The sequence below is a fragment of the Caloenas nicobarica genome, chromosome 3 (assembly GCF_036013445.1).
Source record: "Caloenas nicobarica isolate bCalNic1 chromosome 3, bCalNic1.hap1, whole genome shotgun sequence".
Taxonomy (NCBI): Eukaryota; Metazoa; Chordata; class Aves; order Columbiformes; family Columbidae; genus Caloenas; species Caloenas nicobarica.
The window spans coordinates 26,915,517-26,928,322 of record NC_088247.1 but is presented as its reverse complement, the minus strand read 5'-3'; the positions used below and the strand labels follow the sequence as shown (position 1 = coordinate 26,928,322).

Below are 12,806 nucleotides of genomic sequence, written 5' to 3'. Positions count from 1 at the left end.
CTCACTTAAATAGTTTAGATGCTCTTTGAGGTGGTGATGTAAGGGGATAGAGCCACAAGTCAAGAGGTGCTGTGGTACGCCTCCCAGCAGTGTGATGTCTGCTGAGATAGTTTTTTTGACTACATGCAGGTTTTACTTATCTTGGTAGCTGGATGTGATGTTTTCAAGTGGATCTTTTCTCTCATAAAAGACAGAAATCAAATAATACTGAAAACAAGAACAAATTGGAAAACAAGTACTTTTCTGCTTTGTTGGGCTCTTTGTGATAGTGTTAGGTATCTGTCCTGCTATAGAGCTTGAGGGAGGGGGCTTCACAAAAAAGAAATGCTGAGCTTTAGGAATTTTGTTCACCGGATATCGTGCTAGTGCAGTAGCTGCCCAGGAGTGATTTTTCTGGTCAGAAAGGAACCAGACGTGGGGATCTGTAGCACTGCGAAGGGCATTTTCTACATGTCTTTAGTTAATCTGACATGGTTAATTACTTTTTCTTTTTAAAAAAGCCTAGATCAGAAAGTTGAATGCTATATCACTTTTTTTTCTTAACTGGAACAGGCCTATAGGTATTTCATTATTTCATTGTATTTTTCCTCTCTGTATCAGTGGTTGATGCCTTGTTTTATACTTCAGCTGTAAACTTTCGGGGGCCTGGTACTCTGATTTGCGTTTCTAAACCTTTTGAAGCACTCGTTGCTGGGATGGGAAGGCACTAGAAAAATGCTTTTCGAGCTTATTTCATGTATTATTAATTTACATACCTGCAAATCCTATCTGAAGTATGGTGGTTGTTCCAGTAGTCGAAGATATGATATATGTAGCATCTTCTGCATAGGATGGAAAACCTGGGCAAACCTGCAGAGGCTTTATGCAGCTGAGTATCCCCAGGTATTTCAGGTGTAGGGCGGCTGAATTCTTCATCCTGCTCCAAGCACAGATAAAAAAGAGTGGCAGAAAAAAGGTCCAAGTGAGAATTTGACAAGTGCAGTTTCTTTTTGAGCCAGATGGGTGTGCAATTAGCAAATTTTTGAATATTTTCAGGGCACACAGCATTTACTTACTGTCTGTTGTGGTTTCGTGTTCTGTGGCATTTGTGGGGTTGATGTGCAGTGCATTACAAAATATCACCTGCCTAAATGGTGAGCCAGTCACTCATATGGTTTAGATCTTTTTTTGTGTGGTTTTGTCTGCATGTGGTCTTAATTTCTATTTCTGAGGTGGTCATAGCTCTGTCAAAGTCAGTGGGAATTTTATGATTGTTCCTTCATCTGCATTTAGGATTAAACTCTGACCTCCAAAAATATAAAAAAGTCTTATTTTGTTTCTGGCAAACTGTGGTAGTAACAGAGAACAATATTCATTGCTATGCCTCTATCTTTCTGTTTTGGCAAATATCTCTTGAGATCAGCCTGGATTATGAATGTTATGTTACGATCAAACTCGTCTGACACTCCTGCGTCATGCATGGCATGAGATAGCTGGGAAGCAACGAGTTGCGAAACTGAATTTAGACAGAGCAGCCTAAGTCTTGCTAAGACCAGAGTAGGAATGAAAGCTCCCAGGTGCAGGAGTTTTGCTGCATTTACCCAAAGGGGCTCGTTGAAGAGCGTCCAGGTTGGTCAGCAGGAGCCTGAGGTCTTCCCTCTGTGGGGCCAGGAGCCAAGTGCGCCCAAGCCATGTGGGCAGCCTGAGCTCCCCAGACTCCAGAGGAGTCTTCTCCTCCTGGTTGGTTCATGGAGTTCTGCTAGATCTTCATCGTGCATAGACTCAGGGAAACTGCTTATTGGCTTGGATGTAGAATCAGGTCTTTTGTTTAAGAAACAATACATGAACAACTAGTGTGTGTATGGCTGGAGGGAACAGTGCAGCTAATGTTATGATTTTATTGTGACTCTGTATGTGAGTCCTGATAAGCCCATCTAATCAAATAACAGATTGTTTTGGGGATGTGAGTCTAAATGTTGCATTACATTTTACAGAAAGGTAGCAACATATCTTCCAGACAGAACGTTGTGTTTTGTGAAGCCTCTTACAGGGGCCGGCGACAGAACAAATAGAACAGTTTATGTGTGACTAAAGACGTTATTTTGTGAGCCTCTTAATTTCATTGCAAGTATACTGCTAACATATCAAAGCAATTTATTTCAGGTTTTGTGGTCTGTTCTATCCATTTTAATAAATACATCTATTAATCAAACAGATTATCTTGGTATTTAGTTATGAAGAATTGCAGAGTTTCAAAGATAAGTATTGTTCCATATCATAACATTTAAACTTCTGTAGTATTTCAAGTCCTCTCTCTAGGAATGAATCTGCAGTATTGTTTCATTACTTCACTTGCAAAGCAGAGGAGCTGCTGAAGCGGGTCACTGGAATTCAGTGAACAAGCATTGCATTAAGTAAAGCACAGATGAAAGGGCGATATCTTTGGATTCTGTTTGCAGCTGTTGCAGTCAAGACAACTTCATTGGGAAGCCCACTGAACGGATGACAATGTAATGCAAAAATGCTGAAGTTTCCCAGCTTATTTTCAGTCTTTGTCATTTTTAGTGTTTTTTCCTGCAACTTTATAAAACCGAGCACTTCCCAGTCTTCGATGCATTTATGTCTATTGTCAAATTTCGTTCACATTCTTCCTACAAATTATGTTGCTCATTTCTTTAAAGAACTTTTTTTTCAGAAAACATCTTTACAGCTAGATGCATAGCTATATAAATGATTTGGCAAGTAAAATTTGCAATACTATTTTGTGAAAGAGAAATAAAAATATTCTGTTGAAAAATATATCGGAGATCCAAAACATTGATTGTTTTTATGTCATGAAGGCTGAACCCTAATGACATAGAAGCCAACTGGGGGCTTAGCAAAGGTTAACTGTTAACTTCAGTGAGGTCTGAGTTTGGTCTTATTTGACTGTAATTCCAGGAAAAAACACTTAGTTTCTAGTTCATCCTCAGCTCCTGATGCCTGTAGTCCACAGTTTAATAAAAGTGGAGCACAAAGGGCCATGAGATTTTAGAAATAAATGGGAAGAACTTTTATTCTGATTCATCCTCGTAATCAGACCAACTGTATATGTGACCTTTCACCCCAGTGTGTTAGAAATTTGGGTGTTTTTCAGAGGAGAAGACACTCAAGTGTAGGGAAACTTAAATTCTTCACAGAATAATTGGAGCAACCAGAAAATTTAGGAGAAGACCTGAACTGAGGTTCGTATTTCATTGCTATTTAAATTAACAAATAACTATGTGCGTATATAATCTGATATGAGATACGAAACGCAGTTTTGTAAGAGTTGATGGCTTGCCTGATAGGAGCATGCAGAAGAAGAGCCACTCTCTTGATAGAACCTTGCCATATCCATGCAGACCTTGTCAGAGGAGACACTAAGGGAGTGGGATACATTTTCTGGAAAAATACAGGTCAGATGATACCAGTTACCAAATATTTCTGTTTGTGAGTGTAGCAGTTGATTGCGAGACATATTGGGGAGGGCCCGAGTTCTGCCTCACCAGTGTCCTTCTCTGACAATAGCTGGTGGTGGATGCCTGGGTAGAAGCAGGAGAAGGATCTAGTGGTACTTTTCCCATCTTTGGATGGTGTAGCTAAAAATACTGCGAACAGTGATGGGAGCACCAGTTCATAATACAAGCTTTTCTTACAAGGTTTAAACATAAATAATAAATATTTTGGATCTGAGCACTTTCCCTAAATTTTCCTGGTTGCTGTTGGATATTTTTCTTGCATAACCTAACTTTTTCCTCTGTGCCGGTGCATCAGTTCAAGGTTCCACACATTTGGGAGTAACATAGTGAGAAAGAAGCACTTTGTGCCTCACCTTTTTCTTGGAAAAGCTACATTTGTATATGTGCAATGACAGAAACATTCATGCCCCTTTGTGTATGCATGGAACATGTCAGTAGTAGTTGAAACTCCACATTTATGAGCCAGGTGAGTTGGAATTGAAGTTTGTCACAAAGGAAGAAGTGATGGCAATAAGCAGGAAGTGGGAAAGAGAAATGAAGGAATTTCACCTGAATTAATAAGACTTTTAAAGAAGGTTTTAGATTTTAATGATTTTAAAGAAGTGAGCCTCAAGCAAGAAATGCATTCCAAGAGCTTGTTCCCTACTTATTAATGCCTAACAGTATTCATTTTTGCCTGCATTTCTTAAGTAGGATATATCCATTTTATAAGAATCCTTGTCTATCCTGCTGCCTCTTGATTTTTCTGACAGTTCTTCCAGTAGGGTGAAACCCCATCGTTATGTCTATCCTGAATTCTCTTATCCAGAATTCACTATCAATACTCGTATACAATACATATGTATTTTTAAAAATTCTTACTTCTCATGTGTGGACCATGTCTGTCTCTTGCTCCATGCCATTACTGTCTTTCTTCCTCTGTGTTGTCTGAACTCTCTACCTTACCAGTCTGTCTCCAGTTATCCTCTTATTTTGTATTTGGCTGACAAGGCCTCCATTCAGTCTTTCTAAAAAAAGAAGTAATGTGATGCTGTCTCCAAGGCAAGCTCCTGCAAGCTGCTGGTGCTGTTCCCCAGGCTGTCATGATATGTGAACACCAACAGGGACATCAACAAGAAATATTATGAGTTTCATAAATCCAAGGGGAAGCTGATCAAATTAAAAAAAAAAAAAAGAGAAAGGTGGTAATATATAAAATGTTGCTTTTAAGCTTGACAAACTTCTCCTGCTCTTTAAGAACAACTGATTTAAGGATAGCACCACTATATATTAAAATGCATGAAGTATTATTTTGAAATATAAACCATTAAACACTATATATAGCAAAATACTTTCTGTTAGAGGAAGCAAACTTCTAAGAAAAAGCTGGATTATCAGGTGAGCTGATTGCTCTGACATAATTGTCATATTTACCCAGGACTTTTGGGAGGTGAGAACTTAGGAGAGATCCTTTAGATGAGACGCTAATCTTTCATGACAAACAGTAAATGTATATTGCCATTCTAGTTCTGAGTGACCAAACTGTTAAGTATTTCATAGATATCTGGTTTTGTATGGTATTTTTAAAAATTTATTTATTTTTATGTTAGAAACTGTTGAAAATAACTCGGGAGTTTGCAGTTTTCCCATAGTTCTTCTGATAGAGTAGATGTTGACCCCACAAAAGCAGGTCCTGGAACTGTAACACTTACAGACTCGATGTGTCTCTTGACTGTGCTAGTGGGACTGGTTATGCAGAAATCCTCATATGAGGCCCCTAAGTTTTTTTCAGAATTTTTTTCAGCATTTCTACAAGACCTCACCACAGCTGTCAACATGTTAGAAACAAGGATGTTTGATACTTTTGTAGCAGAAGGAATGTGTTTATTTTATTATTGGAAGTTGTTGCAAAAGTATGTAGGCTTTTGTATAACCTATGTCTTAATGTAAATTTGACGGGATAGCACACAGTTCATAGCAGAGCTCTGTACTAATATGCTTTATTGCATGATGTTAGAGTTTTATTTTACTAATTTTTAAGTTTATCTGATTTAGGATACTACACAGTATCAAGGATAATCCCAGTTCTTCATAACAGGAGTAATTTTCACTGAATTGTTGTTTCAAATAGTCCAAATTGATATACATGGCCTACAGGCAGGGACATTTTAAACCCAGCTATAATTAAGAATACCCCCAAATGATCTGAAAGCTGGTAGATTACCTGTTAGTAAGGTTATTCTGCCTTCCCCTATGGAAAATCCTGTAGTTTTAACTTTCCGAACTAGACTTGTGTGAACTGAGATTTTTACCTTCCTGGAGACTGTTTCAGATTGTGATAGATTTACTGGATGTTGTCTGGTTCTTAATTAATGAGCAAGAATGAATAATTGGTATAGACATGGAAGGCACGTGAGAAATAAAGGTTGAGTTTGCAGGAGCAGAGGTCAAGGCCTCTTCGATAAGGTGTTCAGCATTGACTGTAGAATTGGATTTGTCCTGTTTCTTATTTAACTTTGTGATTCTGAGTGAGTGTCGTAAAACAAAGGTTTTTCCAGGAGATCATATGCTAATTATGCTCCCATTTTTTGGAGTGTGACATTTGAGATATCAGGGTCTAGTTTGCAGAAGGCATATTAGGAATACCAGAGGAAAACCTATTGTGAAATAAATTTTGTCTTCAGAGCTTGAAAAATGATTCATGAATAGGTTTGGTACTCTGTATCGAACAACAACGTGAAATACATTACTGAATAACTATTCTGTAAAGGGATAGCATCCCTTCTATGCAGCAGACAGTAGTCTTGTAAAAATGATAAGTGATCATTTAATTAAATATCATAATGCATATTCCCAAGAAGGTTGTCTTAAGGTTTCACAGCCTGTTTTAAATCCAGTTTTAACTCCACTTCTGAGTACTTCACTTTGCAACCTTAACACAGCCTTCTGAATTTAATATAAATAGGTATTGTAAATAGAAACAGTATGTGCAAAAACACTAGTGCATTTGTACATGGGTAAAGAATAACATGTATCAGGGCTTTTGTAAATACCTCGGTGAATGCAGAAAAACCTGTTGCCTATCTGACCATTCATGTAGGCAAACAAATATCAGCAGAGAAGCAGATATAATTTAGCAGTGCAAAAAGCTGCCTAAGAAACTGAGAATTTTTGGAAGTCTGTCATTAGGTGGAGGAACTCCAAACTTTGATATTTTCACCATTAGAATGAAGAAAAAAGCTCAGCAATTTGCAGCTGAGCTAGAAAACCGAGGGGTTTTGTACTCCCGCGCTCTTTCCGCCTTTCCTCAGTGTGAGACGTGCTGTTCTGCTCCTTCAAGCTGGAGGCGTCTGGTGCGGGTGCTCAGGGATGGTTTTGGGTGGCCTTCAGCAGAGAGCACCGCCCAGCAGCTTCTGCCCAGGAGAGCGTTCAAGAGGCATCAATGCCATGTGCCACCTTTGGAGCAATCCTTGGTAGCAAACCTGTCTTCCAGAGAAGCTGTTCTAATTTGCAGACACCGCAATACATGTGAGCCATAGGGATTTTTGGAAGGGGGCATCGGTGTCGGAAGAATCTGGCCCCTGAATTCATCCTTGGGATTGAGGAATGTAAGAAGGTGCAATGAGATGCCTTGGTTGTGGCAACAGCTTTTTGAGTCCAAATTTTCTAATCTGGAGCCTCTTTAGATGGATGGTACCTTGCTGCTGTGTCGTAAGTTCATAAAATAGGCGTCAATCTATTAAGACTGGAGGCATTTTGTTGCAGTACTTTGCAGACATATAATGCATAAGAGGCTTTCAGTTTGTATGTTTGATATATCAGAATAATATCTGCAATATGTGTGCCTGCAATAAGCAGAGAAGCTCAACTTGATTAATTAACTATTGAGGGTTTATTGTGACAATCTACAGATCAGATGATCTAGGAAGATGTGTTTTCTTTGCACAACTTCTGCCTCACCTGTATTTTTAAATTACCTTGGTTGAGCAGCACGGCTGCAGCTCGTTCTGTGGTGACGTTCTTTCCTTGCTACTCACTGCTGGTAGAGAGAGGAAAAAAACCCCAGACTTCCTGGCTTGAAAAGCTCAACATTTGTACTCAAATGTGTATTAATGCACCTAAAAGTTCAAAAACGAAACACAGATGCTTAATTTACTACTTACTGTGAGTCCAAAATCCGGAGGGCTCGCAGTTTCTCTTGCCGTGACAGCAGACGGGCTGTTTGCTCGTTTTTTTTAAAAAGGGGAGTTGCTACTTTCTGTCAGCTAAGGAGAAGCCCTGGTTGCTCCCTGGCTCTCCTTTCCCTGAAAAGAAAAGAAACTCTGAAGTTTTGAAGGGAAGAATGGGACAGTTTGAAGATGAAAAGGAGCAGAGTGCCAAGCTGGTGGCAGGGATGTGCTGCATGGGTCAGTAACGGGGCTGGCAGGGTGGCCGGGCTGCCGTGGGAGCGAGCGCAGCTCCCCGTGGGGGAACCTGCTCCCCAGAGTGGGTTTCCTTCTGCAGTTTGGGGTTCTTTGTGGTCAGCTGTTTTCTACTTCATTTAGGGAGTTTGATTTGGTATGTTCTGCTCGGAGCTCGAGCATACTGAATACTGTTGCACTGGTTTCCTCCTAGTGCGCATTTGCTTTTCTGGAAGCATTTGGTTTTCTTATTAAACATCACGGTGGTGTGTTTGGTGGCTTTTTTTTTTTATCCTGGCGTTTTTCACGACGTGACAGGTGGCAGCTTTCCTCCTTGTTACACATTTGTATATGTTGGGTACACAGTTTTCCTGTGAGTCTATGTGTAACATATACATATATAAAAGGAACAGAGGTAGTAGGCATCACTTCTTTTATGTAGGTTGGCATTTTAATTAAAAATAGGTTTGGAATTAATAGTCACTGCATGTTCTAAGAAGATAAAAGGAAGCTTTTTTAAAAACTTTTTTTTTTTTTTTTAGTGTCACAATAGCATTTCCCAAAGTGTAAAATTTTGTAGTAGTTAGTCCAAACTAGCTGAGGTAACTTAAGGAAAAAAGACACATTGTACACCTGTGGGCTGGAATATTTAGTTCTGTGGCTGGCACAACTTGTGTTCCTTTTAAAACAGCTACTTGTAAGAGAACAGTTACAAGTGAAAGTATTTCTGGGTTTCTTTTATTTCTGAGATTTTCTGTTCTTTACCAACCAGAGCTTCTACCTTATTAGGGTGAACAACTGATGCCAGAAACACTGTTTTGCTAGATAAGGCTATAGGGAAATGTATATATAGCAAAATGTTTTCTTCATCTGCCAGATTCTTCTCTCTGGTAGTGCTGCTTTGCTTTTTAGTTTGTCTCTTACTCCTCTTTCTTGGGTCCTCAACTAGAATAAGAAGGTGTACAGCTGCAAAATGGGAAAAAAAGCATATTCCAGAAGCTTGGAAGACATTGAGTGGCATGGAAGAGGCATATAGGGAACAGCAGCTATTCTGTACAGAGCCACATGTACACGTACACTGCATGTACTACTTGAAGGACTCATTGCCACAGTGAACTGTGGCTGCAAAAGTTATAGGTGTGGTATGAAAGGATTGAAAAAAAAAAACCAGAAAAAAATACATCTATGACTCTTACATGCAAATATATGTATAAGCATGTAGACAGTCTGTGAGTCACATAAGGGAGGAGTATTACAAAGGCTTCACAGGCTTTTGCTTGTCTTGTTTTTGCATTTGTTCCCAAATACTCATTTCTCAGTACTCAGGATGGACTTTTATATGATCTCGTGCCATTTCGAAAGACCTCAGTATCACACCAGAGACTTGAAAATTCATGAGTATGGACCTTCCATGATTTTTTTTTTTAATTATTTATGTCATCTTTGCCCAAGCTGAAAACAGTATTTTTAATGTAAAACACAGGATCTGATTCAATATTCTAGTGATCGCAGTAGCTGCAGAAGGAGTCTTGTTTTGCTACCTGAGGTCATTGCTCATTCTCAGCCACACTACAAATAGCCTGAGTCAATGAAACAGCTGCAGTTGTGCTGTGCAGGGTCTTAAGGGATCTTGCTATTTTAGGCTTGCACAGATGGTCCCACTCCTTATGCACCACGACTTGAGCTCCAGGCTGAAAACGGGCTCTGTAGAACTTGTACTGACCAGTGACCATACCCAGGTTTGTGGAGATAACTCTGGCTCTGAAGTGGCTGTCAGTGTTTCTCTAACGTTACTCTCTAGAGTACATGTATATATTGCCCATCCATAAGTGGGATGTTTTCTTACATGGAGTTTTTTGCTTTTATTGTTTCTCAGTATTTTGTGGGCAATCATTGATGCTAACTGCCATGCCAGCAAGCAAACTGCAGGTCGTGGCTGGGTCCCGTATCTGGCTTCATGCACATCCCTGTTCATGTTAGAGAGGATTAAAAGCAAGAGAGTCCTTTCTCTGACTGAAGCTGTAGCTCATCTTTGCGTTTTGGAACAAGGGTGATATTCCAGTCAAAAAGCATCATGATTGAAAAAGCTAGCTTTCATATAGTAAGAGCTTTTCTGTTGCTAAATACTTTAATAACTAGTTGGATTTTAGACACCATAAGCAGTATTTATAGCTCATAAAATTTGCCTTGATTTTTTTAGTACATTAGGGAACATCTGACTTCGCCTAGGAAGTTATGTTTTTGGTAGTCGGGCTGCTATTGTACCAGCGGGGCTGTCGCCCTGGAGGAGCTTGCCTGGAGCTTCTGCTCAAGAAAATTTCATGACGTGCTGTGATATACTGCAAAAACATTTGTGTGCTATTATTTTGATTAGACACTTCAGAGATGTTACAGGCTATTCTGTTTTTAAACTTTATTAGAATGCTAATTTTATAAAGGTATTCATAAAAAAAAAAATCATCTGCATTGCTTATAGAGTTGTTAAACCCTTTTATTTTTCCTTTTTACCCACAGATGAGCGGGACAAAGTACAAAAGAAGACTTTCACAAAATGGATAAATCAGCATCTCATGAAGGTCAGTTGGTATTTTTGTGATGTCTGGATGACTGATTACTTCAGCAGTGATTGTGTCTTTTACTAAATGTTTGATTTCAGGATGCAGCTGCGTTACATGTAATAAGAAATACCTTAAATTGTGAGATTTATGCATGTGCTTTGTCTTTGAGGAGTCATGGGGGAGTTGAAATGCTGCTGTCTGATATCCCAAAGTGATCTATTTGAATACTTGAATTTGAAATTAAAATGACCCAAAACCTAAGAGACATGATTTCTTTCTACAAAACTTGACTCATTTCTGGCTTTAGAGTGTCATGGCTGTAGCACCACAGGCAAGGCAAATGAAGAATGCTTCGGTGTTTTTTAAATATCGTTTTGAGGACAGGGAAATGACCTTGAGAAGGATGGCTCTAGATCGTCTTGTGGCATCAGTATGCTGCTCGTGGATTAGAAATAGAGGCTTTCTAGAGACGAAAGTCGCTTTTCAATATCTTTCTTTGAGTAGCAGTGAACTTTGTGTCAGGGACAGAGCACGTTGTTTTAACAACATGTACAGCTTTTAGTCAACAGACAACTAAAAGCTGAGTTCTCCTTCACTGCATGGCCTTTCAGTTCTAAATTTAATTTGCTGTTTCAGAGCCAACTGTCTAGTCCAGACATCTCTCTTGAGAAGCAGATTGTATAATTACTTCATGTAACTTGCTTTGATTTTTCTTTTTTTTTTTTTTTTCCAGAGGTTGAATTCATGTAAAAGTCACATTAAATAAAAATGTATCTGCAAACTGTCAGAGTTGAGATTTAATTAATGATTATAATGTTCAGGTGCTGTTGGAAAGATCTGCTTGTATTTGTATTTAGAGAAAAATATGGTGGTGTGTGTGGTTTGTTTTTTTTTTTTTTTTTTAGGAGGTAACTTAGTTATCTGTCTGATTCTTGTGGCTGCTCTTGTGGGTATTTGAGAAATATTGGACACTGAGGCAGAACAAAATTTCTTCAGGAATGTTTAAAATCAACTCTTTTTTTTTTTTTTTGACTCCTCAGAGCTTTAGGAGATACAGAATTTTGGTTTCACATATTTTAAAAGCTCTTGGAAATGGCATGATATAGGGAGCTAACAAGGCCTGGATATCATGTTGGTCTCAATTTTGTCTTTAGCAAGTGAGCTGTCTTCCAGAATGTGCCTTTTGGTCCTTCCCACCATGACAGATCCATCAGGAGTGGTCCTGACATCAGTCTCAGTGCAGCACACAACCTTTACTGCTCATACCAATAGGTCTTCCTTTGTGGACTTACTACTGGTGTAGGAACAGCTGCTCCAGAACCTCTTCTGTGCAGACACCTCCTCACTGTAATCCTGAAATACCCAAGTGGCCCCATGTCTTTGCAGAAGTCTTTTACTTGCTAATGAGTAAAGACAGGAGGCTGCAGACCCGTGGCCTTCCCTTTCTGGATTTTACTTGAAATTTACAGTATAAGAAATATATTTATTGTCCAGTACTTCAGACAAATTAGATTTAAAGAAAAAAACATGCAGGAAGATCGCCAGTACTCTGGCAGTAAAACGCAATCTCCAAATTAACCATCAGGCATTTCTTCTTTTAATTGATGGTAATTGTTACCATGTTTGTAGAGGCTACTAGTCTTTTTATGTATTAAAGATGCAGTTTTAATTTTCTGTGGAATGAGGAAAAGCTTCTCTGAACCTTTTTGGAGAGCAATCCTTTAATACAAGTTAAAAACAATGCCTGTTTTTACAGAAGAGCAGTGTATTGAAAATTTTATATCTATACATGGTTATTTTATACACTTTTAAAACATGCACAGTCGTCATTGCCATACTGTCAACCTCTTGGGAGTAGCTTAAAAAAGATTTAGGCTCTAAACCTGTAAGGAAATCAGGGTAAAGAGTTCACACTAAATCCTTTTGATTTTTTTGCCAAGGTCAGTGGCCTCAGGCCTTTGTCTTCAAATAGTTCTCAGTGTGAGTGATTGTAGAGGTAGATATAGACAGATAGATATGTGTGCGTGTATGTCTGTATGTGTACTGCTGGCCTTGATTTTTCATGTCAGGTTTCTCACTTTAGAATTCAAGTTAAGGATCGATGACTTACACAAATATAGTTTGACTATAGCTCTTCCGTTAACTTGGAATTTATGTAGCAACTCAACTTTATCTTCTGGAAATATGCAGTTTGAAAGCAGTTGGTGATACAGTTGTCAAATTTCTGTTCTTACAGCATTGTTTCTAGAACAGTGACTTGAATGGGAGTTAAAATTAATCTTTCAAATGCTCTCTCTTAAGACACAAGGCCATATTTAGAAAATACTATCCAATGGAGGGAATGCAGAAAAAGCAGCACTATGAATGAGTGCATTTGTAGCAGAGTCACT

At 38.8% G+C, this 12,806-nt stretch overlaps 1 protein-coding gene across 19 annotated transcripts in view; it reads left to right on the top strand.

Annotated features, from left to right (window-relative positions):
- Positions 1 to 12,806, top strand: part of DST (dystonin) — a 307,703-nt gene that overhangs the window by 86,605 nt on the left and 208,292 nt on the right. For all 19 annotated transcript variants that reach the window (XM_065632833.1, XM_065632844.1, XM_065632843.1 and 16 more), the window contains one exon: positions 10,373 to 10,434. In XM_065632833.1, the coding sequence (XP_065488905.1) occupies positions 10,373 to 10,434 (62 nt within the window). The remainder of the gene's footprint in view (positions 1 to 10,372; positions 10,435 to 12,806) is intronic.